The following is a 19953-nucleotide window of genomic DNA, read 5'->3' on the forward strand; positions in this document are numbered from 1 at the left end:
GGATCGCCAGGCTCTCTCCCTCAGGAGGAGGGGTGGGTGGGTGGGTGTTTGTCTCTCCTCCCTCCATCCCAGGCCTTATCAAGGTCTGATAATAGCTACAACCAGGGAGGGATGCAGAGGGCTTTTCTCTCTTTAATTATGAGCATCATTTGCATTAGGAAAATGATTGAGGAATGATGCTCATGAGGAAAGAGGCTGAGTTCTTTTATTAATACTAAATATTAAGAGTTCTATACCTACTATCTCTCTTTCTGTATATGATGTAGGCTGCCTACTATCCCTAGAAAACTCCTCAGCTGAAGGTTTTTATGGGCCAAGCCCTCTATAATTTATGGAGATTCTATAGTTGGAAAAAGCATGACGCTGACACAGATTTTCGTAGTGGCTTCACTTCCAGCACATGGTCTTTGCTTCCATTTCTTGTATGTATGAGGAATATGTACAAATGCAGCCAGGTGAACTATATTGTCCTGCTCACTCTTTCTGAAGCGGATGAGCACACGAAAGGAGGGGTGGGTGAATGCTGTCTTCCTGCAGGAGAGGACTGAGAGCAGAAACGGTCGTTTGGGCTGCAGATTGATCTGTGTGCCAGAACAAATCTGTCCAAGAGTCTGTTATCCAGACAAAGCCCTCTCTGGCTGGCCTGCCTGGGTTCATTTCCCAGCCGGTGATGGTGGTGAAGAATGCCGAATGTCCTTTAGTGACCTGTCCTGTTAAACAAAGGCACCTCGCTTACTTATTCTGAAAGCTGTTGTTTGGCTTGTTTTCTTTCTCTTATTCCTCCTCAGACCACCTCTGTGAGGGTTTGTTATAACCCAAGCACAAAGTTGCCATGAAGAAACTAAATATTTAATCCAGAATAATTTTAGGGTTACACCAAAACCGCCACCTTCCTTTCAACTACCACAAATGCAACCTTGGTGTCTTGAGAACCTTCCCAGAAAAGATCCTGGCTACTCTGGAGCTAGATATGACAGGAGAAAAGGAAATTTGTGTCTTGGTAACGTTTGTTTGCCCAAAGTTTAGTTGTGTGACCCCCTTGGAAGTTCTTTCCTCCTCTGTTATTAGGAAAAATGGGTTTGGGAAGAGGAACTGAGTTCCTGCAGTGATGTCTTAATAGAAGAGGTATCATTGGCTTGCATGGGATAATCTCCTGGTTGCAACTCATTTGCAGGATCTTCCTCCTTTAAGTGAGGCTTAAGCTAATATGGTTTACTTCATAATTGGGGCAGACTGATATGTGTGGACAGTTATGGCAAATCAGCTGATAGGTGGTAATTTGCAAAGCAGCTGGAGTTGGATTGTCTGCAAGCTTGAAATTCACTTGCTTTAAAAATAAATCAGACTTTTGTCCTAGTAAGTTATTAAGCCTTCCTTCTCTGTACTCTAAATCAGTGCATCTCAAATGTACTAATGGGAAGATAAATCAAGCTAGATGATGTTCGTAGATATTTCACTATGTAGAGAAGAGGGCATGGAAAATGTATCTAGAGGAACCATCACCATGGACAAAAAGTCAATGCAAACTCTTTGTGTCCTGCTGTTTAAAAATGTAACAAAACAGTCTGTGTTTCATGTCCAGCGGAAGCAGGACGTGTCTCCTGACAGAGCGATAGCAGTAGCTCTTGCCAGGGCCACTGGAGAGCCGCTTGGCTGGCTGGGTTTCTGGTTGCTCATGGCTAGGTCTGAACTCTAACGCATTTTCATTGTTGTACCATTAATGAAACGTACGTATTGAAGGGATGGTGTTCTGCTGTTCCTCAGGTGGATGTGATACAGAGAATCAGTGGCTGCGTGGAAAACACGGGTGAATGTTTACAGGGGAATTTTTTTAGTGATTGTTGAGGAGCGTGATTGTTGGGAGGCATGTGGCTTCCCTTTCTCTGGACAGTGCTGGTGCGACCACCAAGGGTGCTGTAGCAGTAAACCACGCGTTATATAACTTGCCTTTTAGCTTTAACTCTGCCCTTTCTTCCCTGCTTTCTCTGCAGTGCCGGAATTGCTGTTGGCTTCTACGGGAATGGAGAGACCAGTGACGGCATTCACCGGCTGACGTACTCGCTACGCCATGCAAACCGCACTGTGGCAGGTGTCCAAGACCGGGTAAGCGTTGGGAGAGACACGCTAGCAAATGGGGACTGTGGGAATGAGCAGACGTGCTCAGCACCTCTTCTCTTGAATCTGACTGTGCCCATGTCTCTTCCTGTTTTCTGTTAGTGCCTGGGCTTAGAGATGTGCTAAATTTTCCATTAACAGAGCGGTGATTTCTTCAGCTCTTCTAAAAATATCAAAGCAAACACAGCTTGTTAAATCTTCTCTTTGCTAGGTTTAAAAACAGCTTCTGATCAGTTCTTTTCCACACCCAGAAGAGGAGGCAGGCCAAAGCAGACAAGTCTTTTAGTAAAATGTGTCATTTTAGTACCATCAGTTGTTCCTGTGCCATCTCTAATTTCATGGTATCATACTGCAACCCTAATGGCTGCAAAATGTGTACATCTGGTAAAGGCCCAGCTGAGATGCCGTCACTGGGCTGCGAGCGAATAATCTGCTTTTATAGATGCTTGTAAGGTGCTTTTGAAGGGTAAGCAGTCTGAGCTGCTTAAGACACAGGACTGGTAATCTGAAAGCTATCCATGACTTGTTAGCAAGAAGGAATCCTCCTTTACTTCTTTGACCTTCTGTCCTTTATTTATTTTCCTGTTTTCTTTTCTCCCCCTTTTTCTTCCCCATACTATAGGTACTAGATACTGCAGTGGCCCTAAACCAAACGGTGGAACCAAACTTGCTCATCCTGGAGGAGATATTCACGAAGCAGACAGAATACCTGCATATTGTCCAGAAACTCCAAGGTCTCTTGGACAATCTGGTCAGGCAAGCAACTGAGATCCCCTTTTGGAAGAATGAAGAGCTGTCCCTGGAGGAGCTGGCAATTCAGATTGACCTCTATGACTGGTACAGGTGTGTAGCACACTGTGGTGTAGTGGTTGTAGCATGAATTTTGGCCTGTTTTGTGACAGTGATGTGCGTTCTGGGTGGCTGAGCCAAAGGCTTTCTATATTACTGCAGGTGCTCTTGGCCCACCCAGCTGATTTGTTCTTACAGCAAAATTCCATTGTTTGAATCCAAACGGTGACAACTTTTTTTCTTAACTGTTTATTACCAGCTAAAGGAAAACTTACCCTCAATGTACAAAAATGTGGCTTGTGTTTTAACACTGGAGAAAAAATCAGCCACAGAGATAGATACGATTGTGTCCTAGTAAGTGTGGTGTAGTTGTATGACACATTAACTAGAGCAGGAAACTGCACTAGTTCCATGAGTTAAGACTGCACCTTAACACTTCTTTTTATTAAACATATTTAATAAAAGATTGCATCAGCTGTATTCCAGAAGAAAAAAGCCTCTCTCCACACATGGAATAAATAACTGAAGCATTTTATAACCAATGTCTAGAAGTTCAAGAAGCTGCAATGCCTCTTCTTCAGTTGGTGGTGTCTGGTTTCGTATAACTTTACCCTAGAAAAAGATTAGCAATCTCCTTTCTCAGCAGCTGTGGATGCTGGGCATGTTGAGCAAATGCTTTTACCTGCCTTGACTCCAGACCCAGCAAATATCCAGAGCTCTCTGGAGATTAATCATCAGTGGTGGCTTTTACTTGAAGAAAACAAGGGTTGTGTTTTTCCCTTGAGTCATGCTAGCTGCTTGATCTGCACCTCTTATACACCAGTTTTTCTTTGCAGACTATGTTTTTGTTTGCTGCAGGTGGCTGGGATACCTGGGCCTGCTCCTCTTCCATGTCCTGATATGTTTGTTGGTGCTCTTTGGGCTCATTAGAAACTCCAGGGCCATTCTTATGGGGTAAGTCCTGACCCAGGCACAGTGCCTGCTCGTTTCAACCTCCAGACTGTTTCATATCAAGGACTTCTGATACCGAACATCTTAAATTTGCCCCTCAATGCAGAGAGACTTTGTAGAGCACAGCTCTGTGGATAGGATTAGGGAATTTTCACAGGAAGGTTCCTGAGCTGTGAAATGCACTGGTACTGGTGTCCATTGCTTCCTCATCAAAAGATGGGGAACTCATCTGGGCAGCCTGCCTTCCACTGGGTAGCACTGGTAGCCTCCATTTGCTGGGAGATAGGAATGTGAACATTCTCCCTTAAATGTACAGGCTCTAAAAGCCTCCCTTTAATTCTCTGTAGCCATGAAGGCGTTTATTAATCTATGATAATCCTTGCATGTGTCTACACAACCTGGTAGCGTGCCTTTTGTGTCACGATCTGCTCTTGTTTATCTTTGTCACACCTGAAGAAACATTAAACCGAGAACACGCAGTGGTTTGTACAGTTATGAGGAGGAGTCTTGTTGCCATGGCACTTCGGTATTAATGCCTGTTTCTAAAAAGCACCGCAAATGCTGCCATGCTCAGGCCCCATTACAAGAGAAAAATACTCCTCTATCTTGGCATAATTGGCAAAGATACCGGCATCATCAACATAGTGACAGTTTGACAACGGGCATGGCCAAGAGTTTATCCTGGTAGATGGTAATGCTGTTAATAATTGGAGTGTGTATTCAGATTTATTATTTGCCAGATGACTTCATACCTGGCAGGTTATACAGACAAAAGTCCAAGTGTGTGCACAGATGGTAAACACAAGGTTTAAATTAGAATCTCATTCCCCGTTAGCCAGAAGTTCATATTAAGGCATTCCCCAAAGGGAGCGCATGGCATAAAGAAGCAAATGTATGACAGCCAAGTAAGAGGGTGAAATACCAGTTTTAGATCTTTTAGCCAAGCAATCATTTCCTGACCCAGTCACCTTCATTTAAAGGAAAACAATAAATGTGTCTTATGGATTACCGTGCTCAGCTGGAGGCCCCAAGCTGAGTTGTCCTTATGTCATAAAACCACAGAACCTTGCTGATCCATGGCTGGTAATTTTTGCATCCATTTAGAAAAAGCGTAATAGAGTTTTTAGTGTCTTATTCCGGAGTGCTGCACAGAGGTCAGTCTGAAGCTCCATTACTTCTGCAGGGTGAGCTACAGATCCATTCACAGAGTAGGGATTACTCAAATAAAATAAGTTGGTAAACTGAGAGGTGGGGTTTTTTTTTAAATGGAGACCCATAGATTTCTTTTTTTTAATGCTCTAGTCTTCAATGAGACAGAAAAGAGATATGCCCCTTTCTCACAGAGATGCTTATGCTATATTTGAATGAAGAATATCTTTGGTATGAACAGGTTTTTTGTTTTGTTTTCTTCAGGGTGCGGTGGGAGGGAACCTACTTGTTTTTCAAAGCCTGAAGGAAAAAGCATCCCTGAGAGAGCAAACCAGCATCCCTTTACTTTGAAGACAGGGATACATAAAATGAAACTGCGTATTAGTCTGCATCCCCATACCTGAGGGAGTAGCGGAGCACTTTTGCCTAAACATCCCTAGTACTCATCCTGACAGCAGAGGTGAAGAGCTAATGTGCTGCCTGGGAAGTGCAAAAGCTTTTTTCCACTGGCGTGTGCTAGCTGAGCGTCACCGAGAGCACTGCTCTGTCATCCTGCTGCCTCACCCGCTTGGTAGCAGCCACTTCCCACTCTGTTGGTAATGGGGTCCAGCTGCCACAACAAAACTTTTAAATCTATGCAGCAATGGACTTGCACGGTAGTGGCAGGCATCTAAACTGTTGGCCTGCAGGTCTCTCTCTCTGTCCTGGGGCTGAGTGGGATGCACACAGCTTGGACCCAAAGTCAGGTGTCCTAACAGTTCCCTGCCAGTGTCTGTGGCCATGCCATGCTTACACCTGGCAGCCTCACTTATTCTAGAAACAGGAGGGATTTGTCCAGTTTGGGTTCATATGGTTTTGTGGGATTTTATGATATGGAAAATTTTTCTTTAAATATCTTTGGACTTGGAAAGTAAAGTCCAGCATGGAAATAATAAAAGTGATGGGACTGTAATCATCCAACTGTCAAAATGCCTTCCCTACAGCCACCCCTGTGTCTTTGTGCCTTTGGCTTCCCTGCTGGAAGCAGGGTAAGACTTTGCCTCCACTCTCTCCTTCTTTCCCCTGCAGCCCCAGGGCCAGGTAGTGTGGGAACCAGCAGCTGGACATAAACTTCTCTGGTTGCTGCTGTCCATGACACATAAAATGGAATGGTTTATCAGAAGATAAAGTGGTTGACAATTCCTTGGATTTGGTAATTGCGTTGGACTCCAAATAATACATCTTGTGAAAGGATCTGCTTGAAATCAGAGCTTCTACATCTGCCATCTGTCTGTCTCCCACAGGGTGTGCTTGCTTGGGGTGTTTGCCCTGATAGTCAGCTGGGGATCCTTGGGTCTGGAGTTGGCTGTCGCTGTGGTAAGTGGCTCTGATCCAAGTCCTATTCACCCTTTGCATGTTTATCAGGCACAAGATTGATTTTACACTGTGCCTGTTTTATAGTGTTGTTCTAAGTAGCTGTCCCAGCAGTTTGTGTCTATAGAAAATACAGAGCTCCTCCTTCCTCAGCGGTGCTGGAACTGGTGCGGTTGTGCAAAGTGGTGCTAGCGGGGATGACGATGAGAGACTTCAGCATCTGAAACACCCCTATAGCAGAGGGTTCCCTGATGTTAACCTGGCTCAACTGCTCTTTGATACTGGTGTTCTTTGATGTTGCTTTTCCCTTTTGTCTTGCATCTATCTAGGGCTCCAGTGACTTCTGTGTTAACCCTGATGCTTATGTCTCCAAAATGGTTGAAGAGAATGCAGTGCTTAGTGCTGGTAAGTGCTGGGACTGGCTTTGGCACAGGGTACTGCCTCCAGCTGTCACACAGGAGCATGGCAGTGACTGAGAATTTAAGGCCGTGTTTTGAAGAGAAGAGCTCTTATTAGTTATTTCCACCTTAGGCCCAAGGCAGAAAAAAGGTTCTGAAGGCTCTTCTGACAAAAACCAAGTGCACATGTGCACTTCTGACCGGGATATAAATGCTTCTTTGGGAAGAACATTTGTTTTCCAGGGCTCCACGTGCATACGCTTTTCCCTCTCTCCACCTGCTAGTTCCTCTATGTAGTTTTGTCTATGACAAAACACAAATAAGCAATGACACTGATTTCAAAAGGAGCCGTTTGTTTTTCTTGGTTCTTATTTGCTGGAATCGGAGAATCTTTCCCTTGTGTACAGAAGATCTCGTGCATGGCTCATGTGCTTACCCAAATGCCATCTCTTACTGTGCAGCTAACTGATAGGGAATTAGGTATGTAGCCATGGCTGAGGATGTAGGGATTGGAAGCAATAAAAATGTTCATGCCTGGAGGAAGGATGTTCTATAAAAGAGTACGTACAGGCTGATATTACTACCCTGCAGCTTATTCTTGGAACACCTTATTGAATAATTTCCTTGAAAGAGAGGATAGTCAGGCAGCTCTCTTTGTAACAGAGGGAAGAGATTGAGTGTTTCACACCGCACGAGGTTAAAGTCCTCTCTTGGCTGTGAAGGGGACGAAGATGTGGCTTCAGGTACCAAGCTAGCCTCCTGGTTGTTCAAGGAGGCAAATGGGTCCGTGAGGCCAAGGGGAAATACCTGACGCTAATGTCAGCCGTGTGCTATAATAATTTGGTAAGCCAAATCAGCTCTGGAGCGGGTTTGGTAACAGTTAAATTGACCCTGGGAAACTGAAGAACGTCCCTTCATGCTGCTGCTGTTTCAGTTGTCCCTTGTCTGCGGGGCTCCTGCAGTTTTTCATTAATCAGTATCATTCACTTAGAGGCTAACGGTGAGTGACATTCTGTCCCTCCTCCTGCTTCCTCTGGCAGGGACAGTCAGCTCCCCCGGGTGAAATCAGGCTCTGTTCTGGCAGCACCGCGAGCTATAACAGTTGTTAAGGCTCCATAAATAACAGTGAATGGGTCTAAGAGAAACACTGAAGAGGAGGAAGAGCAGGTGTTGTCACAGGCTTGAGCTGGAAGGGTGGCCCCTTCCGTGGGTTGCTGGTGTGTCAGCTCCCTGCTGTTAGGCAGCCGTTGAGCGTTCGTGAGTGCCTTTTCCTTTTTTTTCCGAAGGAAATCAGTCTAACTTCTGAGTTTGCCATAGCAGTAGGCAGCTGGCTGGGAGATGATCAAATGTTCTGCCTTCCCATGTGGGTTTTCACTGCTGTGTCATAGCTTATGATCAGGAAGCTACAGAAATAGTTCTTGATCCCCACTGTCAGGACCATCCCGTGCACCTGAGCAGGAAGCAAAATCACGATGTGAGGACTGAAGCGTGACACCACTCAGTGGCACTTTAATCCCAATAATGCCTCCTTAGAAACATCTTTAAGAGTCTGAAAAAAGTGATAGTATCCTGTAATATGCCTGGCCGTGAATTGTAGCAGCTGCTTTGTGATCAGTTGAGCCATATAGACAATGATGGTGACCTAGAGGAGACAGGGCAGGCAGCTGGGAGCCTGTATCAATGCTGTCCTCTCAGAGGAAGGTGCCCTGGTCGAAGGCTTCTAGTTCTAGGACATGGATTTGTCACACTCTGGTTTGCAGCCTCTGCTCTTTGGACGATGCTCTCTAATGTTAACAGCAGTATAGACACGAGGCAGAAACACTCCGAGATTGCTCCAGCTAATTTCACCAGAGTGTATTGGACCATAGAATTATAGAATGGTTTGCGTTGGAAGAGACCTTAAAGATCATCTAGTTCCAACCCCCTGCCATGGGCAGGGACACCTTTCATTAGACCAGGTTGCTCAAAGCTCTATCCCACCAGCTCAGAAAAGAGGTGACTAAGAGTGTGAGTGGATGGAGGGGCTCAGGCAGTCCATGGAAGAAGAATCCATCTCGAGTTACCATATGGATAGGAGTCACATTTGCCTTAGGAATGACTTCAGCTGAACTTGGGCTGAGAGGGCGCTCATGGTTTCAGCCTTCCCTAGGTATCTGCTTTTGCCCAGTGCTGGGCTACAGCACGCTGGGCTAGGTGCTGCCATCTATTCTTAAGCATATAAGAACTAACGAGTAATCTTAAGAAGCTTTGTAGTGCTGGGTCAGTTTTTCCTTTAATAACTATTTTCTGTTGGTGTTTTCAAGTATAATGTGTTTGTAAGCTTCCCAGCCCTGTGCTCTGGCGCTCAGACTAGGACTCGCTCGTCGGGGTTGGCATATTCTCGTATTTGTCCTTCTGCTTTGGTGGTGGTGGTTAAAGTGGTTTTCACAGAAAAATAACTGTGCTGGGTACTGGGCAACTAGTATGTTAATATTCCTGTTTGTGTATTAATTGCTGTTTGCAAATCTAAATAGAATTAATGGAGCAGAGAATAATCTGATTAAGTGCATTATTATTGTTGTCATGTTTTTAGCTGGAGAGGAGATGTCCTTGTTTTGTAGATAAACTGTGCTGCATTAAAAAAGTGGGCGGGTGGGAGAAGGGGGGGCAAAGAGCCTTAATGCAGGTTTCAGGAGGAGGAGAGACTTTAATCATTTTGCAGAAGAGGCTGATATATGTGCCTAACTCACCCAGTATTCATTAATTGAGATAAAGCCAATGGAGTTGAACAGGGGCTGTATAATCAGCTCCTGCTGCTAGTAAAAAGACTTGGTGCAGCCAAGATGTTTATTTTCAAAGCAGGAGGCCATCTTCCAGTCTCATTCTTTTTCATTGATATTAAGTTATTATCCGATGACATATTGCATAAAATTAAATAAAAAGGCACAATCTGTCTAAACAACAGGAAGAGCTTTCTCCAGATTCTCTTACTAGAAATCCACGTGGTGAACAGCCACTCGCCTCATCTGAAGGAGCTGTAAACCTCAGGGGGTGGATAATGGAGCCTTTTACCTCCGGTCCAGGCAAGTTGGTCAGGCTGGATGCTGAGATTTAGCGGCTCAGATTTAAGCAGCAAGCATTTGCGTCGCACACAACCTTCTAATTGGCCTCTCACTGATTCACTCTCATCTTGGAAGCCCAGAGCTGAACGAACTGGAGGACTGACATCACCACCACCTCCCTTTTCTCTCTAGAAGGTCAGGACAAAACCTCATGTGGGGTGTGTGGTGGTTGCACAGGTATTACTTGGGCTCAGTGGCACCACAGAAAAGAGTTTGCCCAGAGAAGCGCCCTCGCGAACCCTGCTGAGCTGATGTCAGACCAGAGAGGCTGTGTTTTGCGGCATGGTTTTGTTGCAGTCCTGATTAGCAGAAAGCTTTGAGTGGAGGACATGTGGGATGGCCAGGAGCCCTTTGCTGAAGGCTCACGATGACTGATTTCACCAGCACAAGTGTGACACAGATGAGAGAAATACAAATGTTATGCAAATACTTCCCTTTGCTGTCAAACTGAAGCAAAACTCCTGGTGGAATACCTGTTACCTGGGCAAGAAAATGTGGCCAAGAGTCGCTTCCTTTGACATCCCAGGCTATGCACTTCAGCTTTCTCTGATTGAACCCACAGAGACAGTCTCATCTGGGCATATATGTAAAATGCAAACTGCTTAGAGAATGCTCAAAAAGAGATGAAGAAGGGCTGGGAAAATTCATTCTAGGTGTGAAGATACTTTTTTTTTTTTTTTAAATGAGGATCTTTTTTTCTGATTCCCCTTTACCCTGCAGACCTTCTCCCTGCCTCTTGGCAGGTGCATAATGCCAGTTTTGCATTTTGGCTGGGCTTTGAAGTGAGTAGTAAGTCTCCATGGTTGCAGAAGCAGCAAGTAGTTCTAGCAGCTGAAGCTGTCTTTAGTGGGCAGTTCTACTTTCCTTTCTAGGAAAAACAGACTTTGCAGAAATAAAACACTTTGGGTAGTTCCCTTTCTTTCCTTCTGCTCCCACACTGCCTGTGCAGAGAGAGGACGGGTCAGGAGGATTGCTGCTGGTGACAGCAGGCATAGGGAGCTGCAACTGTGACCCTGCCTAACCCTGCTGCTATAAACTAGATTGCCTAAAGGATACCTTCAAAAGTCAGATGCAACCTTCAGGAACTTTCCTTGAGAGGAAAATGCACTGGCAAGATAATTATAGAAGGAAATTGCCTGGAGCTGTTAGCGTGCAAATGGTGGGTTAGTATAGCTGTTTCCTGGATGGAAATGGGAGATTTGGTGTTTTACAGGATAGCCTCCCCCAGGTTTAAAACTGGCGAAGGTGCCTCCTGCACTTTCCTTGTTCCCCTCCTGGTGTCGTGGAGTCAGGGGTCACACTCCACTTCCAGGCTTTGCAGCGCAGGGTGACTTTAAGCCAGCTTCACTGGCTGTTGTAGCTTTAGCTTTAAAGCACCACAGCTGTTGGCACACCGGGTCCAGCGCAAGGGAAAGCTGCTTCTGCGGGCTTTGCTGTTTTGGAAACACGTATGTTCAGATTGTCACACTTGTCAGCCACAGAGCATCAGTGAAGCTTCACACTGCCACGGTGAAGCCTGGCTGATCCTGCCTTCCAGGGGCAGCGAGGAAACCACTTATTCCACTGTACTACTTTTTGCTTCCCTTGTAACCAGTAATCTTTATCCTGGGCTTGCAAGCTGCAAACTGCGATGGTATCAGATCTCTAATCTGTAATCTGCCCACCAGGGATGATCCAGAAGGCCCTCAACAAACATTTCTAGAGCTATGTATTAACAGGATGTCATGCAACTTAACACACTTAGAAATGATGTAGCCTTGATACCACCGTGAGAGCCTAACAACAACCTTTAGTGGTTTGTTGGTTTAAAATAAGTACTAGACAAGATCACAGCTCCTTCAGGTCACCATGTGTGACGCTGTGAATAGCTGTTGCTATGCTGTTCGCTCAGTGCAGGTGCATTTCAACCATCTTTCCATAGCCGTTAGTGTGATTTACGAGCCCAGGAGGAGCAGTCCTTTCCTTGGCCCAGCAGTGGACAGTCGTTTGCGTGGTCTGCCCAAAGTGAGGCACACAAAGCGGTTCTTGCTGCCCTCCTGTCTGCCCAAGTTTTTGCTAATTGCTATTTAGAGGCTTAACTGAGGAGGTGTAAGTCATCCCAGAGAAAGAGTCAGTGGGGGGGAGATGGAGCAGCTGGCAGAAACTGTCCCAAAGCAAGCTACTGAATTATAAATAACAGCTGTCAGGTTGCGTTGCCAGTGTGCAGGAGCTGACAGTCTGTGGTGCACCGCTTGGTCTCCAGTGTGTTGGCTTGCCGAAAGGTGCATTCAATATTTATGGGAAGCGCGACAGTGTCAGGATACAGTTAGGTCTCTTCCTTCACAGCTCCGCTCGCCTGCCGTTGTGCTTTTGCTGATTTCTGAGGTGGGATTGACTAAAACAGCTTTGCAGCCTGGAATGTGCATTACTGAAAGTCACAGACAGAAGATTAAAAGGAATGGAGAAAAGGATGAGGAGAGGGGTGAAATACAGAATAATGTGTGTTTGGGGGTTTTATAGTCTTTACTGAGCCAACAGCACCCTTGATTTTGCTGAGCTGGTGCCCTCCCATTCATTTGAAGAGGAAGTGTAAATGTTTGAGAAATAATCTAAAGATATTTGGATGATCAAGTCTTTCAGAGTTCCTTCCCTCGACAGTGTTATTGAGAATGGCAGGGGAAAGCCTGATATTTGTAAGTCGAGCATGCTGGCAGTTGGTGTAGTGTTATGGAGGGTTCGTGAGGGCAGTACCCTGGTTTCACGCCCGTCTGAATGGGGAAGAATAAAACCGTGCCTTCAAGCCTAGAAATAAATGATGCTGCCAGCAGAGCATTGTAACAGTCCTGTCTGGATGTTCACGAGCACATCTTCACTGAACTGTGATTACTGGTAGAGCTACTCAGTATTAAGATTGACTTTTGTGATGCTACCAGCGACTGACCTGAAGTCCCTTGAACAGATGAGATGTTGCTGCTATCCTTTCTTGCTTTCCTGATCAAGGCTGCAGAATTAACTTAATATTGAAAATACCTTTTCTGCATAAGTCCAAAGAAGGATGCAAAGCAAATGACATGCACTCTTTTACTTAAAGTCTAATTAAAGCCTTTTAATTATAATCTAATTACATACAAGTAGCATCCATCAGAAAAAATACTACTTACTTGTTCAGCCCTAGTAAAGGTCGGAAAGACAAGAGCTTGTGGTCTCCCATCCGTTTCCTCTCTTGCTTTCAAAGTGATACTGCTTTTAGGAAACGCTCTTGCTGAAAGTTATGATTTTCTTGAATTAGAAGAACTTACCCGTGTTCTTCTACAGAACACTGCCTAAATCCAGTTTCTCCTTGAACACGACAGAAGAATCCCCCATTGTGAAGATGTCTTGTTTTGCCCTGTTCTCTTTTAAATATTTGAATCAGTACGTTTAGGGGGCGGTATATTCAGCATTGTGTAGCAGCACAGGGACGTGTGTATGCACCTCCTTTGGCCCAACAATCTGCTTCCGGAGCTATTATTGATAGCACCCTCTACTTGTATCACTGCTGCTACCTCTTCTGTGCTAGTCTTTTGTGGCTGTGTGACCTAGCTGGTGAGCTGAACTGGCTGAAAGTTGAGTTGTCTCTCTGCTACGTGCCCTAGGCACAGTCAGTGGTTGCTTTCAGTGGCTGTAGAGTTGTATTCTGACGCCTGGAAGTTGCAGGAATTCAACATGCAGTTGGATTTATTCTAGACAGAGGTCTTATGTTTATACAGTGGGTAGTGCTGACCTCTGAATAAAACCTTTTGGATGTTTCATCTAACTATTAAAGTGGGGCAGCCCCATTGCCTTTCACTGCTCAAAAAAGAAAAAAAAAGAACACAAATCTGTTTTCTCCCCAAAGGCAGCTTACATTCCTTTCTCTGCTGCCATCCATGCAGTGTAATCCTAGATAGAGAGAGGGAAGTGATTCCATTATATTGCATTTTCATTTTGTGTATTGCTTTCAGAACTTAACACCTCCCTTGTGGCAGTTGTAAAATACTGCAAAGCTACAACAACATCTCTAGAATTACTCTCTTCTGTTTTCATAGATACTCTTCGCTATTACATTACCTGTAGTGCTGGATACCCCAACCCTTTCCAGCAGGTGAGTATAAGCATCCTATCTCCCTTCAGCCCATCTCAGCATCCTGCAGGGTACAGGTTAAGTGCTTTTGATGGGAGGTGTTAGTTTCGGGAGCATTTCACCTGTTGGTAGAGCTTTGGTTGCCACTTTACAGCTGTGCAAGAGGTGGCACTGTGATTTAGTGAGCAGTTTTTTCCAACTTGATCAAGACCTGCTTCAGGCCCAGGATGCCCTCTTAGAAGGGCCCATCCGTGTGTGATGTGGTGGCTTTATTCGTGGTACCTTTGTTTACGTGGCACTCTTCTAAGAGCAGCAGTGGGGAGACAGAGCACCCACAGTTAATGCCAGGGTGGGAAACTACGTATTTACTGCTTTGAATCTCTTCTTGTGGCTTTTTTTTGGGTCAAGAAGGGCAACACTCCCCTCCCAAAATGCAGCCGCTTCTGTGGGTGAGGGAGTGATTCTCACATGTGCCTCTTACATCCCTTGGATGTTGAAGGGTTTGTATTCTGAAGTGTAAGTGTGAGTAAACAAGAGTGGCAACACCCCACTCCCAAAATCCAGCCGCTTCTGTGGGTGAGGGAGTGATTCTCACATGTGCCTCTTACATCCCTTGGATGTTGAAGGGTTTGTATTCTGAAGTGTAAGTGTGAGTCATTATTCTTTTGTGTGGGGGCTGAAGAACAGCAGCTGGGTCCATCCCAAATGTATGTATCAGAGGCCAGAATGAACCCACACCACCCACCGTTTGGCAGACACCAGCTGCTTCACCATTTATATTTAGGATTTTTTAAGTCTTGTCTTCCTCTGTTTTAAAGGGTGGGGTAGGAACGCTTCAAGCGGTGGTATGATGCACCGTTGCCATCTGTTGCGTTTCTGGTTGCTCAGTACACTCTTACGTGCTATTGCATGTGAAATTCCCATGGATGCTTTAATGGGATGTGAAGGCTGCACCCTAATACAAACAATTCCTAGTGTTATCATGAAGAGCCATCTGATTTAGTAGAAAAATCCAGCTGTGCTCTGGTGAGAACTTGTGTTTTGTGGCTTTCCTTTCTCCTTCCCCTCTGTCCTGGAGCCAGCCCCAGCTGTGTATATGGTTTTTGTGTATGTTTATGTGCTTTGAGTAGGTTTGGGGTTTTTTTTTTTTGGTTCTTCCCTTCCCCTCTTTTTCTGTCTGTACTTCTTCCAGGTTAGGATAAGTCAAACTTAACCCTATCACAGCTGCACCTGTCAGTTGAGACATCCTTAACTTGTACCATTCATGCAGATGAGGCTTCAGTATTTAGGAAGTAGGATTTAAGTCTTTTCCTGGGAGTTCTGTGGGTGCATGTGGCCTGAACTGCTGAAACATTGCCTGTTTTGTTGAGCAGAAGCTGTCAGGAAGTCACAAGGCTCTGGTAGAAATGCAGGATGATGTTATGGAACTCATGAGGTCAGCAAGCAGAGAGCAGCCCACCTCCAAGGTAACTCTCCTCAAATTTTCTCTCCATGTGTTTTCTGGCTTCCCTTACCCTTTCCAAAGCCCAAGATCAGCTCCTGCTAAGGCCTTTCCTTGCAGTAATCACTAGCCTGTTGCTTACAGGAGTATCTCACTCGGATCCAGGAGGTTTTAAATTCAACAGAAATCAACTTGCAGCAACTGACAGCTTTAGTAGACTGCCGGAGTCTGCATTTGGTGAGTACTCAGTAACTGGGCTTGAGCTGAGAGAGAACAGAGGGGGTGTAGAGCCTGTAGCATACTGACTATTTCAGAGTTTGAAATCTCTGGAGTGCCAAAACAGCTTACAATGGCTTTTACTGATGGACTCCAGCAAAAAGGAGAACGGGAATTTGGATCAGGTTTAGCTTTATGTGTAAAGGTCAATATAGGAAATGAGATAACGTGCCTTTATCCATACAAGCTGCACCCCTGAAGTTTCAGGGGCTTGCAGGGTTGGTTTTTTTTATAGCACATAATTTGTTACCTTTCCTGTGGAGTGGAATGCCTTACAGCTCCAGTGTAGCATGGCCTAACTGTTGCCCTAGCTGTGTCTCTGAAGGCAGAGGAACGGATAGTCCATGCTTGTGTTCGTGGGAAATGGGACGTAGTGAGGAAGCTGAGAGGCTGAATGAGAAATGCAGTATCTTAAATTGGGTGGATGAGTTTGCCTTGACTTTTTTATTCTCTTGAGGTCTTATGCGTGGGGTTGAAAATATTTCCATGTCTAAATCCAAGTTGTACTTTGTGAGGGGAAATAAGGGTTAGGTCAGTTATGGAAAACACTTGAGGTCCTTGAAACTGAAACAGAAATATGCTCTGGAAAAAGGACTATGATCCTTTAAGTTGTTCAGAGAATGTAGTCCAGGGAAAGGGCTTTTGAATTAGAGCTCAGTGTTAACTCTCTGGTGATCAGGAAACTCTGCTCGTTTCTCTCCCCAGGATTACGTCCAGGCTTTGACGGGCTTTTGCTATGATGGAGTGGAAGGCCTCATCTACCTGGTTCTCTTCTCCTTTGTCACAGCCCTCATGTTCAGTTCCATTGTGTGCAGCGTCCCACACACTTGGCAGCAAAAGAGGTATAGAGAGGGTTTAGATCCTGGAGCACCGTAGAGCTCTCTTCTAATGAAATGATTGGATTTGTGCCTGTGAGCATATGGAGCTCTTACCCATATGATCCCAGGAGTACAAGGGGTGAGGCGTTGTAAGCACAGGTCCAATAGAAAAAACCCCAAACTGTGGGGTTTTGCTCCGGCTGTGGTTAATATTTACATCTGAACCTTACTGCACGATGCGCAGATACTCAGTGCGCTGTGGGACTCTGAGTCGTGTCCGAGATGAATGACGATAGCTGCAGAGAGAGGTAATGCTTGAACTATGTGCCATCTCTGTAAAATACCTGTTCTCTTACATTGCTTTGAGGTGTTTGTTCCAGTATGGGAAGAGAGTTGGAAAGAGAAGCAATTCTCACTTGCCTTTTTGGCTTTTGTCACACTGGGGCAACTGACTTGCATAGCTGACAGAAACCAGGAGCTGTTTTGTTGGCAGTAGCGCTGGCAGATCAGATACTTGCAAATTGGTGGCTATCATCTAACAGCAGAGTTGTCTGAAACTAACATTGACAATGGTAACCAGGCTGATCAGTAAGTCTTGAGCAAACCTTCGCTTCACTGACGGGCTGCTGCAGCTCCACATGCAGCTATTAAAATAGCTTTGAGCTTTCTGCTCTTGCAGAAGAGCAGTAGGCCATGCAGCAGATTCTCTTCTGTGGTCCTGAAACATGATTCTTGTGGTTGAAGCCGAGGCTCAAGGTTCAAAGTAAAATGGAACATCCTGAACAATAGCAGGAAGCCAGAGCCGGCCAGGCCTGCAGTGCCCACAGAGAAAGCCTTGGGAAATGCGTCAGAATAGCCCTTAAGAAAACGGCTGGTTTCCTTACCTCTTCTGTACGCAGCTGCAGAGACATTCTCAAGAGGAGCAAGGGCAGGCTAGCCCACTTGAAGGAGAAAGGTTTGCGCAGTGGAGCCGTCCATGTGGGCTGCTGCCTGCCCTGCCAGCCCCAGGCTCAGGCTGCTGCTGGGAACTGCAGGATTCCCTCTTGCATTCCCCAGAGCACCATTTCTTCCTCTGCCTGCCTTCAGGACACCGAGATGTCCCTTCAGGACATGCTTGATTGCCGGTAAGAGACTGGGCAGGCTGTAATTCCCGGAATAAATCTCCAGTGCCACCTTGTGGTGCAGAAGCTGCAGGTGATGCTTGGGATGTTCCAGCGCCGTCTGTGCTGTCTGCCCTAGCAAAACAGCGCTGCCTGTAGAACCTCTTACTACCTTAGTCAAGTGTCGCTAAAATACATTTCAAACCTTGGTGCTTCATCCCACAATTAGGGAGATAAAATAGCGGTATCTATTGTATAGGAGTGATGAGAGGGTACTGTGGGAAGGGGGGAAGGAATCAGCTGGCAAACATCTCTGCTCTGCATTAAAATGGATTTAAAATCGTGGCATTTCTACGAGAATAGAGTCTTGAGACACAGATGTTGCAACTTAGTCTCTGAAAAGACTTCGTAGATTTTGCTAGGAGCTGAAGCAGACCCTTTGTAACCAGAATGGGAGCTCAGAGAAGTCTACAGAGACTTAGCCTTAAAAGCTCTTTGGACATGGCTACAAGAAATGGAAGGACACAGACTGCAGTTCTGAAGGGTGAGGCCGCTTTCGGCGGTGTGCATGGCACTACATCCCCCCTGCTTCTCGGACTGTTATCTGAGTGCTGTGTATTTCAGGATGTGTGTCCACCCTTTGGTTGTGAGACCGGGCAGCTGCAGAACTGTGCTGTCTGCCAGGCCCTGAGAGAAGACCGCAGGGAGAGTGTAGGGGATCACGCAGTGTAAGAGTCCAGATGGTATCTGTGGGAGGACTGAGTCACTCTGGTGTGGGCTGCGTTTGACACTGCCACCCTGAGACATCCCAAACGGGTGTAAATGTGGAGGTGTGGAAGATGGTTGGGAGGTTCCTAGGATTACCATGGTTTCCTGCAAACCCCACATGTGGGGTGATTGTAGGGTTCTAGGAAGAACTTTTTCTCCTTCTTGCAGAAGCTCAGATGATGATGGGGAAGAAGAATCAGCTGCTCAAGGGAGTAGACAAACACACGATAATCTTTACAGAGTGCACATGCCCAGCCTCTATAGCTGTGGGAGTAGTTATGGCAGTGAGACCAGCATTCCAGCAGCAGCACACACAGTCAGCAATGCTCCCGTCACGGAGTACATGTGAGTATCCCGACAAGAAGGCTGCGTTGTGCCTTCTCCAGGCTGCTCCGCTCTGGGTTCTGTTGTCGCCGAGTCCTGCGAGGCTGGCACTCTCGACCAAGCAGAAGAAAGTGATGAAGGATTTTGTCCAAAGTGTCAAAAGGCACGTTTTCTGATTGGCATCTCCTGGGAGAAAGGAATAGCTTAGAAGTGCTGCAGTAGGAGGAGTTGTGTTAGACAGCACGCTCCCAAATGTGATCAGCTTTGTCCTGCAGGATTTAGAAATCTGTCTAGAGAGAGGTAGCAGGAAAGTATTTTCTGGGCTCCAAAATGATTCTGGTCACCAGAAGACTTGGTTCTTCAGACAGAGCAGTCATGCCAGAAGATTTTAAGCCTCCTGAGAGACCAAGAGGCAAGACAAAGCCTGCAGGCTCTGTCCTTCCACCATATTTGCAGTCAGCTCTGACATCTGTTCCAGTCTGGGATCTTCAGAGCTTTCTTCAGAAGTGCCTCACCCTGATCACACTCGAACTACCTTCAGGACCCATCTTTTTTGGGCTGGCATTATTTTCTTCTTCCCCTTAGACTTTGTCCTCATTTTATCTCCATTTCTGCAGCCTGGCAGTTCTGATGCTGCAGGGAAGCAGATTTTCACACAGACCTATTTTTAAATCACTTGACGTGATTCAGTGTGAGCCCTTCTGAGTAAGAGTGTAAAGCTGGTGCTCAGTCTGAGAAAAATAATGATAGTTTTGTGCCTGAAAAGAGGGATCCACCTGGCTGTAAGAAAAGCTTTGAGGGAGACTGACCTGATACGGTAGTTCTGGGGGTGCATATGCTCTGTCCCATGTCACCATCAGAGACCTTCCCCAGAGAAGCATGGCCCGTACCCCCTGTTATCATGTGTGTCTTCCTTTCCTAGGAGCCAGAATGCAAATTTCCAGAATCCCCGTTGCGAGAATACCCCGCTCATTGGCCGGGAGTCCCCACCTCCCTCAGTAAGTCTCTCTTTACTGCTCCTCTCTTCAGCAACTTTGGGGAATACACGTTTACCACTCCTGTATACTCTGAAGGGAGCTGGCTGTGCAGCCAAACACAGGATCTGGCCCATATATGGCAGCAATTTGGATATACAAGCCATGTCTCACCTGCCATGGAGAATAAAACCCTGCTATGCTACTTTGGACATTGCACGCAGAAAGAATAAAACTCGATTTATCGGCACTGTTAATCCTATGGGCCCAGTCCTGCCACCACTGAAGTGCATGAGTATCTTGGTGGGTGACTTC

General features: G+C 45.8%; 1 protein-coding gene across 1 annotated transcript in view; it reads left to right on the plus strand.

Annotated features, from left to right (window-relative positions):
- Nucleotides 1–19953, plus strand: part of TTYH3 (tweety family member 3) — a gene marked incomplete at its 5' end in the record, with an annotated part of 33272 nt that overhangs the window by 5746 nt on the left and 7573 nt on the right. Inside the window, 11 exons of the mRNA XM_010138483.1 lie at nt 1992–2103; nt 2738–2958; nt 3763–3858; nt 6288–6360; nt 6687–6762; nt 13903–13958; nt 15311–15403; nt 15523–15615; nt 16360–16496; nt 18509–18685; nt 19587–19662. Coding sequence (XP_010136785.1) covers nt 1992–2103; nt 2738–2958; nt 3763–3858; nt 6288–6360; nt 6687–6762; nt 13903–13958; nt 15311–15403; nt 15523–15615; nt 16360–16496; nt 18509–18685; nt 19587–19662 — 1210 coding nt within the window. The remainder of the gene's footprint in view (nt 1–1991; nt 2104–2737; nt 2959–3762; nt 3859–6287; nt 6361–6686; nt 6763–13902; nt 13959–15310; nt 15404–15522; nt 15616–16359; nt 16497–18508; nt 18686–19586; nt 19663–19953) is intronic.

This window comes from Buceros rhinoceros, unplaced genomic scaffold, assembly GCF_000710305.1.
Source record: "Buceros rhinoceros silvestris isolate BGI_N320 unplaced genomic scaffold, ASM71030v1 scaffold14426, whole genome shotgun sequence".
In the NCBI taxonomy this organism is placed as follows: Eukaryota; Metazoa; Chordata; class Aves; order Bucerotiformes; family Bucerotidae; genus Buceros; species Buceros rhinoceros.